This window comes from Phlebotomus papatasi, chromosome 2 (assembly GCF_024763615.1).
Source record: "Phlebotomus papatasi isolate M1 chromosome 2, Ppap_2.1, whole genome shotgun sequence".
Classification (NCBI taxonomy): Eukaryota; Metazoa; Arthropoda; class Insecta; order Diptera; family Psychodidae; genus Phlebotomus; species Phlebotomus papatasi.
In genome coordinates, this window is record NC_077223.1 from 45,098,517 (window position 1) to 45,118,566 (window position 20,050).

Here is a 20,050-nt window from a genome sequence, read left to right on the forward strand (position 1 = left end):
CTGTTTCACAAAATTCTATTTTTTTTTTTTTTTTGTGATCACTATGGTGTACGATAGGGCGTTTCAACTAGGAAAAAAATTTTTTGACACTATTCTCACGGTGTTGTATTTGATGAGACAAGAAAGTTTTTCTTCTACGACCATATGATCAGACGCTGTTTAGAGGTGGCTTAACGACCCTCTCTGTAGTGTAAAATCCGGTAAAATCAGAAATTTGTTCTACAGAGAGGGTCGTTCAGCCACCTCTAAACAGAGTCTGATCATATGGTCGTAGAAGAAAAACTTTCTTGTCTCATCAAATACAGAACCGTGAGAATAGTGCCAAAAAAATTTTTTCCTATTTGAAACGCCCTAGTGTACGGCCAAAGAAAACAAGGAAGCATCGCCGTTATAAATGAGATGCAGTGCAAGAAGCATTGGAAGAGTTCCGAAAAAGCAAGGAATTACTTAAATCTACGTATAGTTAGAGTGCCGAACTCAACTCCATTCAATAAATTATATGGAAAACTTCCGGGTTTCTTGAAACATTGTATGGTTCCTTCTTATAAAGACTTGACAACGGATTAGCTGTCCAAAATTACAAGCAAATTGTCCAAAATTAACACCAAGTTGTCCAAAATTACAGTCAAATTCAAGTTAATGTTTTATTAATTTTTAAACGTATTGAGATTAATTTTAGAGAAAACAAAGATGATATACTATACTTTTTAAGTTCCCAAACAACACTTTTGAAAAGTAGCAAAAAAATCAATTTGTATTGAAAATATCGGACTTAAAACTTTGAACAATGCGGACTATGATGCTTATATACACCTTGTCCCAAATTACAAGCAACTAGTCTAAATAAAATTAGCCCTAAATAAAATAATCTAAATAAAAAGGCCAATGGGAAGAAATGTATGGAAGCTTGTCTAACCCTTCGCCAGATATGGGACTAGAGCTAGACCCTTTTTGTAGGTGTTGGTATATGATTCAAAAATCACCGAAACCCAAGTCAAAAAGGACTGTCAGTCATTGGAAAATTTACGATATTTTTAAAAAAATTACAATTTTGACAATTTATTTCTCGAAAACGGCTTATCCGATCTTTGCGAAATTCAGGTCAAAGTTAATGTACGACTCAGGCTTTAAATTAATACCGTAATGTGCTGGACACACTTACGACTAAAGTCCAGAGACGACTAAGCTAATTCATAGCCAAGTCAGTTCCTGACACACTACAAACGAGGCTTAACATTTTGTGACACTCACAAAACATAACTTTTGTGGGTTTTTATGCAGATATTTCTATTGAAATACACTAGTAGTCTTTTGAAAATGAAACTACTTTTAAATTTACTTTACAATTTACGTATAACAACAAGAATGATTCACTAGAATCGACTAAATTGGCTTAAGTCGCGAGTTAGCTTCCACCTCACAAATAATTGTAATTAACAATAATTTTTGCACGTGTACTGAGACATGATATTACAAATAGTTTCATTTTCAGGGGAGTATTAGTGCATTTCAGTAGAAATATCTGCATAAAAGCCCCCGAAAGTTATATTTTGTGGATACTAGTGAATGCTAATCCTCGTTTGTAGTGTGTCAGGAACTGACTTGGCTATGAACTAGCTTAGTCATCTCTGGACTTTAGTCATAAGTGTGTCTAGGGCATAAGTTCGGGTGACTTTGACACCTTCCTGTTCGTAAGCTTTTATTTACTTTTTCAACTTAAGGATGGTCTTTACTGATTCAATCTGCCATGTCTGATCGGTGAGAACCGTTCTTAAACAATTAAAGAAAATCTTACGAATAGGATGGTGTCAAAGTCAGGTCCCGGTCAAAATCCCGAAAGCCAAAACCCCGAACGCTAAAATCCCGAATTCTTAAGTGTCACAGCTACTCTCACGATTATACCCGCGCATGCTGGAGGCAAAGGGAAATCTTCTGTGTCTTAGGAAATTATTCTAAACATTTTCCTCTGTATAATTTCATTCCTTTCAGGATTTTGAAAATTCGGGATTTTGGTCTTTTCGGGATTTTGGCCTTTTCGGGATTTTGGCTGCCACCGGTCAAAGTCACCTGCAGGGGACAAAATCACCTGCACTTACGGTACATATTTTTATATTTTATCTGTGACTGCTTCATCTGGTGGCTCTAATATAAATTAATTGTTTTTTAAGCAATTCAGCATTACAGTATAATATAATGAAAACTTTTTCGTGTAATCAGAAACTATCGGTATTTTCGAAGTCCTTAATATGTCTTGAACATATTTCCCGAAGAAAGTTATAGTCCGTCACGCCAAGTTTCTGAATGGACTGTTTTGTCCATTGACTTTTGTATTTTGTGAAAAACAATTATTATCCTCAATGGGCACTTTTCTCCTATTTTTAAATGAAACTTATCCTTACTAATAATATTTAGTTCTACAAGCCATTTGTGAAGTTAAAATACATCATATCATGATAATGGTCAATTCCATTTAAAAATATTAGAAAAAACAATTAAAAAGCTACCCCACTTTCCCCTACAGATTTTCCTTGAGGAACGCCCAGGAAATTTTTGGTATCTTGCGTACTTGAGGTTCCTAAGGCGTTTTCGGAAACAGAAAAACCAAGCTAAAAGAATGATCATTGAACAACAGGTAATAATGCAGAAAATTCACTTTGTCCGCCTTTCCAAAAGTGGTCTCGTCCGCCTTTTGAAATTCTTATCTGCCTGCCTTTAAAAAATCTATTCTACCATTGAGTTTTGTGAATATAGAATAAACTTTTTAATAAAAATTGTAACTAAACCTCTTATTATAGGTTACTTCTCGGCCAAAATTGCAATTTTAATGGCTTTTATATAAATCTAAATGGTTAAAAATTATGTTACTATGAGAGGGCTTTATTAAAAAATCTATTTTACCTTCAGAACGGATTCCTTTAGGTTATAGGATATTTAAAACTTCTATTTGAACAAACAAGTTAGGTCTAGTATATTTCTTATCAATAGAAGTGGTAAATTGTAGACAATTTTTACCTTTCCGGAAGCGGCATTTTGTCTTTAAAAAACTTTTTTTTTTCTTCAGTGTGAAATAATTTTTCCTGTCTGAACAAAAATTCAATGCCTACTGATCTACTTTTTACTAATATTATAGGTCGGACGCCTACTGATCTTTTTTAGTAAACAAAATTGCCTACTTGATCAAGAACAATACGCAATTTTCCAAACAAAGTTGGTCACGCCGAAACCCAGGCGCCATTTTATTTCTTGGAAAATCTCTTTTATAAAATATCATTTTTCGCGCAAAATATAAATAAAATTTTGTAAAATGTTACTAAAATTAACTCACTGGGTGTTAATTTACATGAATAATTGTAAAATTCTTAGTCAATCATGTAAATAACAGAGATTTTCTAAACGTTTACAACCATTGGAAAAACATGAAATGTGACACAATATTTTGGCTAAATTCAAGTGATTTTACTACGTCTTCCTGAAGAATAACAATCAATTTACCTCACAGGTGGGTTTTCCTTCTGGTTTTGCCACTTAAATAGCACTAAAACTCAATAATATTTGCACAATAACTATTTTTATCGGAACTCTGCACTTTTATTGATAGCTTTTTGACAAATCTAAGCCGACTGTCCCTCTTGCGGACGTCTAATGAAATACTTTGCAAACAATGCCTAAACTGGTCGAAAATTTTATTATGCGAAGGTTGTCGGCTTGCGGGCAGTGACAGCTGGCCTTCTCGCCAGACATGAAAAAAGGAATTTTTTGGTCTTTCTATCCAGTAATTTATCACTAAAATCACTAGAGATTATTGTTACATTAGTATTCCTAAAAATATATCCATTAATTGCTGTGTATTAGTTATTGTGTTATTCTGTTGTGCCGCGCCCATTTGGAAAAAGAAAATTCTGTGTGCGTTGCAATTCTTTCCGGATCATTTTGCTAAATTTTCCTGGGAAAGTGTATCAGAAAAACAGGGATTTCAGAGAAATATCTCATGTGATTGAATGTGAAGGAGTAAGGAAAGACCATGGATATTCTCGATATTGATGAGATTCTAAAAGATGATTCATTTTGGTGAGTGTTCCGGAATCAATAGACTTTCTTCCATCACGGAAGTGCATCGGAAGAATGTCAAATGATTTTTCAATGTAAACAGTTTCTTTTCCTGACCCAGCATAGCACTGATTCGCATCTCTTTGTGTACTTCTAGCAATCTATCGGCCGATCAGAAAATGGATGAGTCGATCACTAGCATCCTGCAGCAATGGAAGCAGAATGAGGTGGCACTTGGTCCAAAAGGTGAGTACCCTGGGGGATTCCTCACTTTGCATAGGAATTCCCTTGACACACTGGAATTGTGCTGTAGGTAGTCCTTAATACCCATATTCAAATCCAATAAAATTTTGTGTTGAATATTATAATTTTTAAATTTATCGGCCTAATATTTATTGCATTTTAGATTAAATAAAAGTTTTTAATCAAATTTAGCTAAATCTAAATCATTCTTTTTATTAAATCTTTTTTAAATACTTGCGTTAAAATTAAAACCGACTCTATAAAATTTAAAAAACAAAAACGGAAAGAATCAAACTATAAAAAGTATTAATATCTTTAAATTTACAAAAAAAGATACAATTATTACGGAATTTCCGAACTTATTAAATGCGAGAATCACTTTTTTCTGTACCGCAATAAGATGTCCTAAGAAGCCTTCTAATATCTGTATTTTTTTTTAAGTTTATCGATTCACAAAAATGATATCATAATTATATTTAGCATTAGCACTACTCTAAAAACAGTGCTCTTAAGAAGAAAATTGAAGCAGATTCATTCAGAAAGAAATAATTGAATACTAAATAGAGTCTCGCGACTTTTTAGTAATGTTAAGTTCACTTCAAAGAAGAACGATAAAAGCTCTGATTTCACCTTTAGTGATTTGATTATGTATCTTTCCTTGAAAAGTCTCGAGATCGACTTCCAATATCTTCCTGAAATGATTATGAATTAGGAGTCTTAGGTTCTAAACTTAATGCTTGAACCCCGCAACCTATTAGGAATAAGCGGTTGAAAATGAATGGAAGAATCGATTCTTAGGGTGATGGGATAATTTGGAATCATGTCTATTTTAGAGTGTTGAGGTTTTCTGATAGTTTCAGAAGGTCAAAGAAGGAAAGAAAACCACGAAGAAGTAGGGGAGACCGGGGCAGAATTAGCCACGTATAGTATTAGATAGTATGGTATCTTATAGTGTGCCTTCGAAGGAATATTGAGGGAACCACTTTTTATTTTAAATATATACTTCTCTTACTATTCATTGAAATATTTAGGCTGCAGCAGAATGGTAAGAATTTTGGTAAAATAGTAAGTTAAAAAATCAAAAATGGTAAGTAAAAAATGCAAATTTGGTAAGTAAAAAATCAAAATTAGTAAGTAAAAAATCAAAATTAGTAAGTAAAAAATCAAAATTGGTAAGTAAAAACTCAAAATTGGTAAGTAAAAAATCAAAATTGGTAAGTAAATCATCAAAATTGGTAAGTAAAAATCAAGATTGGTAAGTAGAACATAAAAATTGGTAAGTAAAAAATCAAAATTGGTAAGTAAAACATCAAAATTGGTAAGTAAAAATCAAGATTGGTAAGTAAAACATAAAAATTGGTAAGTAAAAAATAAAAATTGATAAGTAACATAATCAATAATGGTAAGTAAATAAATCAAATTTGGTAAGTAAAAAAATCAAAAATAGTGAGAAAAAAATCAAAACTAGTGAGCAGAAAAAACTAAAATGGTAAGTAAAAATATTTAAAATGGTAAGTAAGAAAATCTAAAATGGTAAGTAAAAAAAACAAACTTGGTGGGTAAAAAAATCAAAAATGTTAAGTTAAAATGTTTCACTGTTAGGAAAATGTAAAATTTTCTGTTTAGGAATTTATCAATAGCGTCTGTTGGGGCAAAGGGACATTTTTTATGTTTTGGGAAATTATTAGTTCTGCCCTTAGGGGCAAAGGGAAATTTTCTGTGTTTTTGGGAATTTGTAAGTTTCGCCCTTTGGGGCAAAGGAAAATTTTCTGTGTTTTGGAATTTATCAGTATCGCCTGTTGAGGTAAAAGGAAATTTCCGTGTTTTGGGAAATTATTAGTTCTGCCCGCCTTTGGGGCAAAGGGAAATTTTCTGTGTTTTGGGAATTTATGAGTTTCGCCCTTTTTTTACTTACTATTTTTGTTTTTTTTACTTGCCATTTTTGATTTTTTACTTATTATTTTTGATTTTTTTACTTATTATTTTTGATTTTTTACTTACCATTTTTGATTTTTTTACTTACCAAATTTCTCTTTTTTACTTACCAATTTTGATTTTTTGCTTACCAAAATTTACAATTTTATTTACCATTCCAACATTTTACATACCGAACAAGTTTTTTTACTTACCAAAATTGATTTTTTTACTTACCAATTCTGATGTTTTACTTACCAAGTGATTTTTTTACTTATCGTTTTTACCAAAATACTTACGAAAAATGTTTTAGAAAAATAATCAGCCTCCTACAAATATTTTTGTACTATTTATACGCAATGAAAAATTACATTTGGTGGCTAATCTACCCCGGTCTCCCCTACAAGACTTTGAATTTGAGTTGAGAGTACTTCTTCGTGGTTTTTCCTTTTGCCATCTAAAATTTTTAGGATGTCTCAATGTTCCGAATTAAGGGTTCTACACATTGCATTGGTGGCAATTTTCATCAAAAATCGCATTTTTTGACAGAATTTCGGCGTTTCTACCTGCAGCAGGGTAGACGATTTCCTTCAAAACAGCAATTTTTGACGAAAAATGCATCCAATGTGTAGAGACCCTTATGGTGTCTACATACTAGGAGCAATTTTCGTCAAAAATTGCATTTTTTAAAAAAAAATTGGCATTTCTGCCTACAAGGATAGGGGAAATTTTCTTTAAAAAGACATTTTAAAAAAAAAAAAAATCTACTAGTGTGTAGAGGCCATTAGACATGATTTCATCTTTAAATAATCTCAAAAACTTTGAAAAATTACAAAAAACTACAGTGTAAATCTCTAAAAGATTCTACACATTGCATTATAAGCAATTTTCGTTAAAAATTACTTTCTCTGGGAACTAGGAAAAAATGTCAAAACTCTGTCAAAAAGACAGTTTTTGAAGAAATTTTCTCATAATTGTGGAGCTCAGAGGCAATAGTGTTGTTCATACTGGGAGTTCTTCAAAATTTAGGTTCATAATGTGTTTTTGAAGAAAATTGTCTATACAGTGCCGTTGCCTTGAAATTTTAACACTACATTTTGACTGCGAGAAAATTATTTAAGTAGTATAGACTATTTTTTCAATAATCTTGTGAATTACATTCATTTCCAATTTTCCCTATTAAAAAATAATGGCATATACAGTAGGAGTAGACTCTTGTTAATTCGGCTCTTTTAAGATCAGACTACTTTTTAAATCGGACAGCAGTTAAATTTGAAAAAAAAAAATTATCGACATTTTTTCAAGATTTCGAATAAAGCAATTATGCTCAAATTTGCCATATTTTGTCTTAGTGATTTTGCATTATTAAGGGGTTTTCATGAAATTTACCATAAATATGAGTATGTAGACTTAATATGAGTATGCAGAAGAACAAAAATTCGTTGCGTTTCAAACAATTTCACTCCCGAATTTCTATACATTAATACGTTAATTTATATGTTTATCAAAATTATACTTTTGAACAAACGACTTTAAAGAACTTTTGAAGAAAAAACGTTACCCACTTGCCACTGGGTGTTCAACATACATCTCGAGAAACATTATATTAATCGCTAATTTAAATAAAATTTTTCAAATAGAAAGATATAGGATAAATTAAGCTAATTCAAAACCTGCTCCAAATGGAAATTTTTCGCTACTCCAAATGGAAACGTCATTGTTTTCATGATAAATACATCGCTAAATTTATTATATTTATATATTCTCTATACCACAGTTTCATTACTTAGTTAATTTTGCTCCAAATAAAGCGAAAATCCATTCATATTCACAAATTTTTATTTGTTAATTTCTCAGAAAAATTAAAAGTGTACCTTTTCACAATCGAATTTTTCATCGATCGGCCGTGTTTTCCAATGAAAAACACAATGAGGTGACTGTTGTTTATTCGTTTTGTTTAACATTTATGTCATATTTCTGGCTAATTTTAGTTAAATTAAGTGCTAATCTTTATTGTTAATGGTACGTGATGTTTTCAAATGAAATAATTACCTATTTCGTGAACAAAAAGGTTTTTTCTGAAGTGTCTGCAAATGCTTCAATAGGAAATTCCGGAAATATAATTTTTTTGGAGAGATTTTCTTATTGTTTTAGATGGGAAAGAAGAAAAGACCAGGAATAATGAAAAATTCTGCACTCAAGAGCAACTCAACAAGGTTTTGGAAGCCCTTCGTCGCGGTTTCACTTATACTGTTTGTCTCCAATTAGAAAATTTTCCTTGTCTCCATTTGGATTAATTTGTTTCCAATAGAAGCATTTTACACTCGCGTATTTTTCTTGTATTTAAGAAGTTTTCAAATTATATCTAAAGAATTTTCTCGAAACAGTATTATTCTAGAAGAGTCAAGGAGCAAATTTATGTAATTCTCTTCAGAAAAAATGTGAACGTAATGTGTTGAATCTTCCGTCAAAGTTAAAGCGTTTGGAAATGGTTTTGAATTAGGACATTTACCCTAGATAATTTTGTCTGTAACTATTTAATCCATCTATCAAAGTGTTTGCCATGAATTCTGTATTGTTGTTTTAGGGACCAAACTCGTAGATACTCGAACATTTACGCGGCCTAAGAAACGCGGAATGGGAGAGAGTGATCATGAGAGTGGTCTCCCTGCTTCTGGCATAAACCTCCAAGTTGGAGGTCTTGTAACGAGCCTGCGGAGGAGTTTGATAGGTGAAACTTCTCCGCCTAGTTCCTTTTGCTCTTCCGTTGACTCAATGAACGAGGAGATGCTGAATAGTCTGATCAATAGTGGGGACTTCAATAATGTTAGTTTCTTCATGGAGAATATGGAAGAGTCACCCAATATCAATTTCAACGGGTACAATCTTGATGATGTGATCAGAGATAGGCAATTTATCGACAATCTCACATCCAGCGAAGATCAGACATTTTCTAAGGATGCCAGTATATCTCGAACGGATGATCACATGGTATCTGCTGATTCTTCCGATAGCAATCCTCTAATTGATGTGACCATGAAGCTCAATCCGAACTTTGAGGGAACTTTTATCACGAAAGACACAACATTTAATATCTCCAATCAGGTTTTGGATATGGAACCACGTGGTAGTGAAACTTTCAACTTGATGGGCGATACGTCCATTGAGAATGTTGTAGGTGATGTAAATGAAACTTTTAAGTGTGATGCACCGAAGGGAAATACAACGTTTGGCGTTAGTGTCGACAAAAATGCCTCAGTGGAAGGAAATAATCTCACATATATTGAAGGTAAACATATGAACCAGACGTTCATTGAGCCTACGCAGGAGCCACCACCTAAAAGGGATCAGCCGGAGAAGATTGATAACAAAACACCACCAGATTCTTCAGAATGTAAGTTTACAAAATTTTGTCCTTTTTTACTAAATAGTATTTTTGAAATCATTTTATTACGATTAATTTTGACGTTTCTGGTAAATTTATACTAAGAAAAATTTAGGCCACGCCCCCTCAATTTATGGTGAAATAATTTTGACACTTGAAATTCAATTGTGGGAGGGGCTCAAATGATCCGGCTGTTTTAAAAATTAAAGTGCGCAAATATTGTATATTTGTGACTAATTATAGTTTTTTTCTTGTTAAAAATCCTATATGGGGCGTGGCTTATTAATAATGGACTGTACTTCGTGGCCTACTTTCCAAATTAAATTGTTTAAATATGGTTATCTTTTGAGACGATTAACGTATGTTTTATATTAAAAAATATGTTATATTTGCACAACAAAGGACATTGGGCAAAAATGTATGGGAGTTGGTCTATGTAGCGACCATAGATGGGACTAGGCGCATTTTATAGGTAATGGTGTAAAATGAAAAACTACCGAGACCCATTACGATATTCGCCGGGAGTCCTTGTAAAAATGCCTTTATCCTTTCGAAAAAATACTACTTTGACATCGAATTACTCAACACCAGCTAAAGGAATCTTCATGATATTCGGTATGGAGTCAATGTGTGACTTAAGCTATTTATCCATGGATACTACCCCCTCCCCCCACCCCTCCTTCCAGTAGCCCCCATACAAAATGTGGACTTTTTTCATTTTAACTTTCCTCTGAGAAGAAGTAGAAAGCTGAAACTTGGTATAGGATCGAGGTTTATTAAACGTTCCTTAGTAATGTATATAGGCTCCTCCCCCCTTCACTCCTTCTTGTAGCTCCCATACAAAATAATGACTTTTTCCACTATAACTCCTCTGTGAAATGAAGTAGATATCACAAACTTGGCATAGGATCAAGGGTAATGGAAGGTACTTTAACCATGTATATATACGTTTCCCCCACCACTCCTTCCAGCAGTCCCCATACAAAATGAGGACTTTTTCTACTATTACTCCTCTCTGAGAAAGATAGAAAGCTGAAACTCGGCACGGGGACAAGGTTTATGCAAGATTATTCAGTCACATAAAATCTGATTACGATTTAAAAAGAAAATAAATAAATAAATAAACAAATCACAGTTAGAAAAATAAGTCAAAATATGTAATGATTCTACTGAAATCGATGAATACAATGAGGCTATATTTCTCTTCTATAACACATTAATAGTATCAGACATACATAGATCCTTAAAATCGGTCGAATAGTTTCGAAACTTAACACATTTTTTGTTACAGTAGACTCTCGTTAATTCGGCTCTTTTAAGATCGGGCTACTTTTTAATTCGGGCAGCGGTTACATTTAAAAAAAGTTTGTTGTCATTTTTCAAGTTTGATTATGATTATTAAATGAATCAAATATGCTCAAATTTGGCATGGTTTATCTTAGTTTTGATGTGATTTTGCATTATTGAGGGATTTTCACGCAATTTACGATATATATCAGTGTGTAAACTCAATATCTATATGCACATGAATAAAAAATCGTTGCATTTCAAAAACTTTGTCGCCCGAATTTCTGTCTAATTCGGCTGACATTTCGGTTCCATATGCTCGAATTTGAGAGAGTCTACTGTAATTGGATCTTTGATAACCTGAAGCGCCCCTTGCGGTCAACTTGTGAACTTATCTATACCGTCATTTTGTAGGATTTTTCGAGACCTTTCGATTGAGTATTCATTGATTAAATTCGGTTGATAAATCTCTGAGATATAAGGTATCAAGTTTTGAGTTTGAGTCCTTTTGTTTCAATGGCCTTATACGCACATTATGCATTGAAAAGCTATATGCTTTTAAGTCCATTTTGAGAATATTAAATCAATTAATATGTTTTATGTTACAATTTATTCTTTTCTACGAATTCTTTTCTCTTCTACGAAAATAGTTTTTTCGCTCTAGACTAGAACTTTTCCCCCATGGTTTAGAACTTTGGTCCCGGAACAAAAGTTGTTACTTAAACCATGGCCTATTTAATGATATAGGTCTTATGGGTGGTCGCACCATAGACCACTTTTGCCCATTGTCCTTTAAGAAATTAAATAAAAAAGAAAAACAAATAATTCTAAGTCTCCTTAAAAAAAAATTTGTTCCTTTAAAAAAAAGCCAAAATTGTACACACGGAATAATGTTTTGAAAGACTAAAGGGCCCCCTACTTAAGGATCTCGGATCCGTTTCTCAATAATAATAATAATAATCCTTAAAAGCCACGCCTTTATGAATTACCATTTTCCCACCAATAGTTTTTATTTCAATTAATTGCTGAAAATGTTGGAGAAAAAATCGCAAACAATTTTATGAGAATTCCGTTTTATTGGAGGCGTGGCTTATTTTTCAGTGGGCAGGACTATTCCGATCCTGTCCAAAATTAAATCAGTGAAAATGTTTTTTTTGTCGTAATATTTTGTTATTAACCATTAAAAAATAAAAAATCACAAATTGAGTGGAATGGGCTGAATGTGACACCTAAGGAAGGGGCGTGGCTTAAAATTATCCCTCAATATTTTCAATTGTTTTTTATAATAAATAATTTTTGTAGAGCCCTATCGCCAAGAATTGATGAAAAAATAATCAAAAAAAAAACTTTTTCTAGCGATTTTTCAATCCACTCCGTTGAAATCATCCAAAACGAAGGAAAATCAAAAGAAAATCAATCTGTCGCCCATAAAATGTATCAATATCAATTCATCTTTCAATCTGAGTAAAGAGGGAAATTTTGAAAAGTACCTCCAAGAGGCTACAGATCAAATTTTTACACCAGATAAACTATTGGAAAAGCCTCAATTTGAACGGACTCTTGAAAGTCCTGAGGATGATGAGGAAGTTTTAGAGAGACGTCGTCTGCCCATTCCCATTAATATGTTGCGCGAGGAGGAGCGACAGTCTCTGAGGAATTTTGAGGAGTATGAAAAGACTTTAATGCAGGAGAATGACAAGGAATTTGATGATGTATTGAGTCGATTTGCAACACTGGAACTGCGTCAGAGTAATGAGAAGATGCGTCAGAGTTTGGATAGTATCAAGAAGAGGCACTCTTTGGTGAACTTGGAAAAGCAGCAGCAGGAAGATGAAAATCGTGGGCATGTGGACAGCAATAAATTGTCTGAATCCATTGGGAAGAGTCGGAGACTTTTGAGGAGGAGTCGAATCTATGATGAAGTGAATAATTCACTCAATCAAAGTCCAGAACGAGAGAAGGTGCAAGAAACTGAGCCACCATCTCAGACTGAGCCTGAAAGGGTGGTGCCTCATCATCCTAGCAAAGGAAATCGAGATAGATTCAAAACTATTCGAATTTTTAGACCTCCAGATCAAAATAGTCCTCATCTTCCGGATGCTGGTGATACAACCATTGATGTCAACCCGGAAATTCCCATTGTGGTGCCGGAACCGCCTAAAGTGATTGAAATGGAGAAAAAAGTTATTCCCATGGAGCCCTCACAAGGCTTCAAGAAGCCCTCAGTTCCAGTGAGAAATATCCCAAAGCCCAAGTACTTCAAGAGTGCTCTTGCTAAGCCAATGTCACAGCAAAAGTTCAATTCAGCAGATGATTTGTTGGATTCAGAAGAACCTGAGGCACGTCCTGCTGCGCAGTCACTTAAGAGTCCCATGGGCATCAAGTCAAAATCAATTCACAATCTTCTCTCTGGGCAGAAATCCATGGCTTCCATGGAGAAACTCAATTCTAATCAGTGTGATTTTAAATCCAGCGCAGATGGAATTAACAAGACTCATCCGAATAGTGTAAGTAAAACAAAATTTCTTGTCATGTTTTTTTTGTTGCATTTCGCAAGGTTTTAATTTTGTTTTGTCCATAAATTTACTACATCTCAATACAAAATTGCGATGTGTGGGTAGTAAAAGTGATAATTTCATTTAATGTTGTCACTCTTGATCGGGGACAAAAAATCCATTTTTTTACGATTCCATTTCATTTTCTTTCTCAATGCCTTATTTTTTTTTGTCTGGACGTAGAGTTGAGAGGAATATAGATTGACGATAAAGATTTGTCATTTTTGCATAGTGAAAAATTCAAAAACTGGCAAAACTGAGCATGTTCTCTAAAAGAAAGCTCATCAAATTCTCTTGATACGGCACTGAAGTAAAAAAACAAAATCTAAAGCCTACTGCGACTGACTTCGACCTGCGACTATGTGAAGAAAAGTTTTGAGAGCGACACAGTACCGGATTTTGGTGCACTGAGAAAAAAAAGAGGGTGCGATTAACTTTTTTTCCTCATAACTTTAACACTTTTTAGGTGTAAAAATATATCAACATTTTTTAATGTTAATTTTACACCTTTTTAAGGGTAAAATTAACATGATAAAGGGTACCTTTAACCCCCAATACACCTAAAAAGGGTAATATTTACACCGATTTCGTATCAATACTGCAGGGTATAAACATTTCCGAAATGTTATTTTGACTTTTTCGGGTTCCTCTAAGTGTGGGTTCCCTGAAGCCACGGCACCGGGTCCCCACATTTTAGGGGCCTCCATTTTCACATTTAAAAACTTTACTATGGTCACAAAATATAAATTATTACAAAAAAAGAGCTTTTACAATTCCATTTTTAATCAATTCCCCGTAATTTTCGTCAAGGAAAAATTTTTCTTGGTAGCTTTAGCAAACTTTGAGCTTATGAAATTCTCCGAAAGATCGGATTTAATTTATGTTTTTTTTTAAATTTTAAACGCATAAAAGAACATATTTTCTTTATCGGAATTACCACCCAAGAAATCAATGAAGCAAAATACTGACGCTGTAGGGTGAATGGTGGAAAGCGAGACACTTAAGAAAAAATTCAATTTAAAATCCATTTTTAAACTGAATAAATAATTATTTTTTACCATTTTTTTTTGTATCATGGGATTCTTTGACAAATATTTTAACAGAATCTTAACAGTTGTTATTAAATATTCCAACCGAATAATCGGAAAATTCACGGAAATTAAAAAATAACACATTTTGAAAAGATGGACAAAATTTTGGAAAGTTGGACAAAAACTTTGGAAAGTTGGACATAGTGATATTAATGACAAAATATCATAAAAAATATGTAGATAATCAAATGTTGAGGGTTTTCTCTGTATACTTGCACATTTGATGGTTATGCTAATCCCTCCTTTATGTCCGGGTAACAGTTGAGGAAGGCTAATTACCAAGAACTTCCTGGACGTCCAACCAAAAAGAGGTTCTGTAAATTTCACAGACGCCTCGCGCTGTCCAGCAGTTATAATAGCTTTAAAGCGGATGCAACTTCTTAGCAGATTTGGATATCGCATCCGGCCAGTTCCTTTTCCACTTGCTTTGAAAGTTCTGTAGAGGCTTCTATTTGTCTTTCTCCAGGAGTTTTTGCGATATTTACTATCCATTCTGTAAAAAAAAGTGATTTTCGGAATCTAGAAATCCTTGCAGCCTTTTCCAGGAGATTTTCTCCTAATCAGTTGCAACTGCTGTTGCAACTATTTCTCCGGATACTTAAGAATCTTTGTCGTTCTTGTTAATATGATGTCACTGCACAAAACCACCAAATTCATTCACAAAATCAACTTGTCCAAGATTTCATAAAACTTGTTTTGAAAGCAACACGAAATTAAATCACTTTTCTACCCTTTTTAAATGTAATATTTCACAAATATTTTTTATTCACTTTTTAAATGGATGTATGTCCTTCGATTTTCACCACGGACATAACAATATTCCACAAATTATGACGAAAAATCAAACAAAACATTAACTATCTTGCACCCCTTGTCGTGAACAATATTAATGCGCGTGTGCAACGTTTAACCCGAAGTGAGGTGTTGAAATTATTGTCCACACTTGATGCACAGACTATAAAATATCTGATGAACTCGCGTTACAATTGACTTTTTAAATATTACGCAATATAATTTTTGTATATTGCTCCAACTCTGGCTAATCAGTCAACTTTGACTTAGCCAAGAATCTTATTGTATGATATTGTATTATTATACTCTAATGAATAAAATAATAATAATAATAATAACACTTTGATATTTTTCTAGCAACTTCCATAAGAAACAGAGAAAATGATGACTACCGTGTCAAGGTTATGAATATCACGCATGCAATACATTTTTTAAATTTTTCTTGCAAGTCACCCTTTGATTGTTTTATAACGATTTTTGCATTTTTAACTTCTCAAATAATCACAAAATTAGGTTTAATAATATTTTTATCGAAAATTGAAATATTTATTTGATTTATTATCAAATTTTTAAGGAGGTGTCTCACATTCCACACTGCTTTGTCCAACTTTCCAAACTGTCTCGCTTTAGACAAATCACCCTAACTAAACTACTAAATTGCTAAATTTGGTGCTAAATTGGCCTGAATTCCTAAGAAGAAAATCTAGATCTTATCTTTTCAAATATTTATGTTTTTTAATTTTATTTTCTTAAATTTTTACTGCCATTATTTTGATGGTCTTTTTTTTCATTACCTTCTTTTGTAAAGAACACATGTCATTAAGGGTCAAATTGTAACCCCAAACAGGGTTTCACATTTTAGAACAGACGTGCTTATTAAAAGTCGTGTAGTATCGGAAATTTTGTGTTGATAGTTCTAATGGAAATTTAGGATTGACGTTCTGGTAACACTAATCTCGCTTATTCACGGTGCCATGATGAATATTTTTGCGCCAAAAAGGCATAAGAAAGAAAAACTCTCATAAAAATGAATTGTTTTCTTGATATCTTTGTCGAAAGACGAATAGCTGTTCACTAAACACCCTTTTACTTGAATCTTGCGGAAATATGAAGAAATTTAAAGAAAATATCATTTGAAATGACAAGCTTCCTAAATCGCGCGCAAGTCAACTCGAGAGAGAGATAGAGACACAAATAACTCACTTGACAAACGTCTGGCGGCGCTGCGGTTGCAAAAAATCTCTAAAATGCCACAAAATATTTTCTTCTCTACATTATGCTTATTAGCAGGTCGTGTCCCTTCTTGCAATACATACTTTTGCATTCCTTATTAACCAAAATAGTGTTGTACAAAAGGGTTTTTCTCAAACCTATCCTGAATTTTGAGACAGCTCAAAAGAATATGAGTCTTCCAGCTCAAAATTTCATTCCAATGTTTTTGTTGTAATTTCGACAATTATTCACAATTAACCCAAATAACTGTATTCAACAAAATTATTAAAAGGATTTCTTGTGAAAATGACTTAACTCTAAGGAATTAAACAATTTTCACATTAAAAACCTCTCATTTTCTCTACGTAAATTTTCGCGGCATTTCGAAGAATCCCAACAGGCAAAACCAAATTCACTTCGGCTTTTCTTTTAGCTCAGGCCTTTTTTAGAAATTCACATTTTGAATTTTGAATAATTTTTGTTAAACCTGAAATTAATTCACATCAACACAAAATGATAATAAATCAACCAAGCGAATATTTGATTTTTCAATTTATTTTAATGAAATATTTAAACACATTTTTTCTATTAAAATATTCTTAATTTCTTTTTTTTTTAATTACAGAAATTATCATTATTAGCGCCTTCCTCGAAATTTGGGAAATCCAATCAATCGCTGGCTCGAGTTTCTTCTAAGCAGCAGCAGCCTGCTTCAGACATCGAACGACATGTAAGTAATGAACTACAAAATTTCTTTTTAATTTTTATTTTAGTGGTTTATAACTAACAGAGTTAACAGATATCACGCGTTTTTATAAAATTAATTGGTAAATTTATTCAAATCAAAATTTTTTATGTATCATGTTTCATCTTTGTTTCACTAATCAACTTGTCGAATTTTCGTCGAAAAAGTGGGTTTTGTTGCCATAACCTAAAAAAAGCGTGACAGAAAATTTCTGGAGATTTGCGCTTTTATTTTGCAAAATCTATTTTCTTGTTTTTTCGCGAAATATTATCATTGTGAAGTGAAAATGAATGGGGATTTAGTAGCTTGTCCATACAACAAGAGTCACTTAGTGGCACCATTGCGAATGCCACAACATTTACTTAAGTGCAAGAAAAATTATACTGGAGAATCACTTGCGACGTGCGAATACAATGCTCTTCACTTGATACCCTTTGAAGAAATGGATGAGCACTACAAGAAATGCATTGATTACAAGCGAAAAGTCATGAAGGAGGGAAATGACGAATTTGTGGATAATATGCATGTTACTAATGCATAAAATTTATTTCATCATCATTTTGCTTTTATCATAAAGTTGACGAAGTTTTTGTTTTACAAGGATGAGGGAGGGAAAGTAGGATTCTTCAGGGAGTGGCCTTCCGGACAGACTGAAGGTTCAAGTTATTTATTTGATTTGCAGAAAATCGATTTAAGAACACAAGTGGGAAACAATCAGAGCAATATTGGGAGTGCGATCATGAGGAATAATCCAAAGCGTCTGGGTTTGGTAAGACCATCATCCGGATACTACAGCTACTCAGTCAGGAGGAATGATTCGGACACAGAGTCCGGAAGATACTCACCACAAGTGAGGACAAAAAAAAAGACTTGCCACAAAAATGAACCATTGAGATTTTTTTTGATCCTTTTTTCAGAGTCTGTCTTCTTCGAGTGCCAGCTCCAAGGGAAGCCTAAATGTGCCGGAAGTGTCTCAGAATCCCGATACTAATACCTTTGATTCTCATCAATCATATAATTCCCTGCAGCCGGACGCTATGAAGCGCCCAAATAGTGTTACATCGAAAGTGCCTCGGCCCACGGGATTGCGTCTTCCCTCGAATTTCCGGACGGCTGGTGGTGCATCAGCTGTCCCGAGACCTTCTGGCATACCGAGGAGATAAAGTATTTTTGGATTATTCATTAGGATCGACCGTAGTGTCCAAGGATTATTATACACATTTCTCTCTATGCCTTAATCTTTATGGAGTAACAACTTTTTTTTTATTCAATAAAATAAATAGATTCTTATGTTTTGTATACATTTGTACACGATGCAAAGAATCTGGAAAAAATAGAGAAAACCACATTTTGTAAACACATTTTTGGATTTTTATTTGTCAGCTCTTGCTATCTCGAATTGAATCGTTTATTTGGATTTCCCTTTCGGGCTTATTCAGCATTAAAAAAAGTCTTCCCAAGTATCATGCAAAAGGGGTGGCAAAGCGTCCGAGGCTTTGCCAGCTGCTCGACCTCTTAAAAAAGAGCACTGCCTAACGGCGTTATCACACTTGCACATTAAAATTTTAATGTGATTCACATTAATTGTCGCTTGTGAACGTCCAAAATATGTTATTTGTGTCTTTGTGTCTCTTAATATTTGGAGTTTTTCTATATATTGATAAAGAAGTGGACTTGGCCTGCAAAAATAAGTTTAAATTTACCTAAAGCATAAAATATTTTTCACATTAAAAAATTAATGAGAAAATCGCATTAATTTTTCGCATTAATGCTATAAATCAATTTATATCAAATTTTGCGGGCCAAGTCTACCTTTTTATCAACAAATAGATCAAATTTTGAATATAAAATGATTCAAACAAACAAATTACACATTTGGACTCTCACCAGCGACAATTAATGTGAATCATATTAAAATTTTAATGTGCAAGTGTGATAACACCGAACTTGAATTAATTTTATTTTTCGCAATTTTTTCTGGTGCACATAAAATTATTGTCGAATTAAATTTGTTTATAAATCACCACAAAACCATCTTGAAGTCGAAAATTGTTCAGGAGGATTTCAAGAAAATCATTAACCTTTTAATTAATTAATTGACCAAATCGGGTGAAAATCAGGCTATTGCCAATTTTCAAAAAAACATGTCCAAAAATGAACGAAATCGCCAGGGCCAATTTGTTCTAAAGTTAGAAAAACCTAATTTTTGACTTATTTTTGGGGGATAGGGAACGTATGAAAGGGGATGGGGAAAAATAAAGAGGTTGGGTACGAGATAATGTCATTTGAGGAGGGGTCATTGAAGACCGGAAGTTGATATCTCTTACCGTTTGAATTATATATGGGTCAAAAGGCTGAAAAAGTGCGAAAAACAGTATTTTTAAAAATAGAGCTACACTCAGCTCTTCGTTATCCGGCACTTCGTTATCCGGGTGACAGCTGCCAAACACTGGCGGTTGATGTATTCAAATTTTTTTTTCCTTAACATGAACTTTGTCCACAGTGAATTAAAGTATTATTAACATTGTATCGAAGTTTTTAATACATAATTGTGATAAAAAATGAAACATAAGCACACCACGAAGAAAATTCTCTTTTTCTTTGTCAGACAGAAAATAAATTCACACGGCACAAAATAGAAAAACCGTTGATCATTCAAAAAACCTAAATGTCATTTTGTCCCCCAGTCAGCCGGATAACGAAGAGTCTACTGTACTACCGTTACTGTCCCGATCCATCACCAAATATGACCGATGCAATCGGGTTCAGAATTACAAGA

At 33.3% G+C, this 20,050-nt stretch overlaps 3 protein-coding genes across 4 annotated transcripts in view; 2 read left to right on the forward strand and 1 right to left on the reverse strand.

The window, feature by feature from the left end:
- The window catches only part of LOC129801224 (pre-mRNA-processing-splicing factor 8), a 40,833-nt gene extending 37,209 nt beyond the window's left edge, over positions 1 to 3,624 (reverse strand). For both annotated transcript variants that reach the window (XM_055846058.1, XM_055846059.1), the window contains exon 1: positions 3,493 to 3,624. The gene's annotated coding sequence lies outside the window, so the exon portion shown is untranslated. The remainder of the gene's footprint in view (positions 1 to 3,492) is intronic.
- A 64-nt stretch (positions 3,625 to 3,688) lies between these two features.
- Positions 3,689 to 18,632, forward strand: LOC129801245 (uncharacterized). The gene is made up of 7 exons (XM_055846126.1): positions 3,689 to 4,068; positions 4,205 to 4,293; positions 8,792 to 9,598; positions 12,233 to 13,383; positions 17,152 to 17,256; positions 17,954 to 18,121; positions 18,189 to 18,632. The coding sequence occupies exons 1-7, from the start codon at positions 4,022 to 4,024 to the stop codon at positions 18,432 to 18,434; spliced, it is 2,613 nt and encodes an 870-aa protein (XP_055702101.1). The 5' UTR covers positions 3,689 to 4,021; the 3' UTR covers positions 18,435 to 18,632.
- Positions 17,464 to 17,887, forward strand: LOC129801246 (protein D7-like). Its single transcript, XM_055846127.1, has one exon. It carries the CDS (start codon positions 17,558 to 17,560, stop codon positions 17,810 to 17,812), a length of 255 nt encoding a protein of 84 aa, XP_055702102.1. The 5' UTR covers positions 17,464 to 17,557; the 3' UTR covers positions 17,813 to 17,887.
- Positions 18,633 to 20,050: the final 1,418 nt, after the last annotated feature.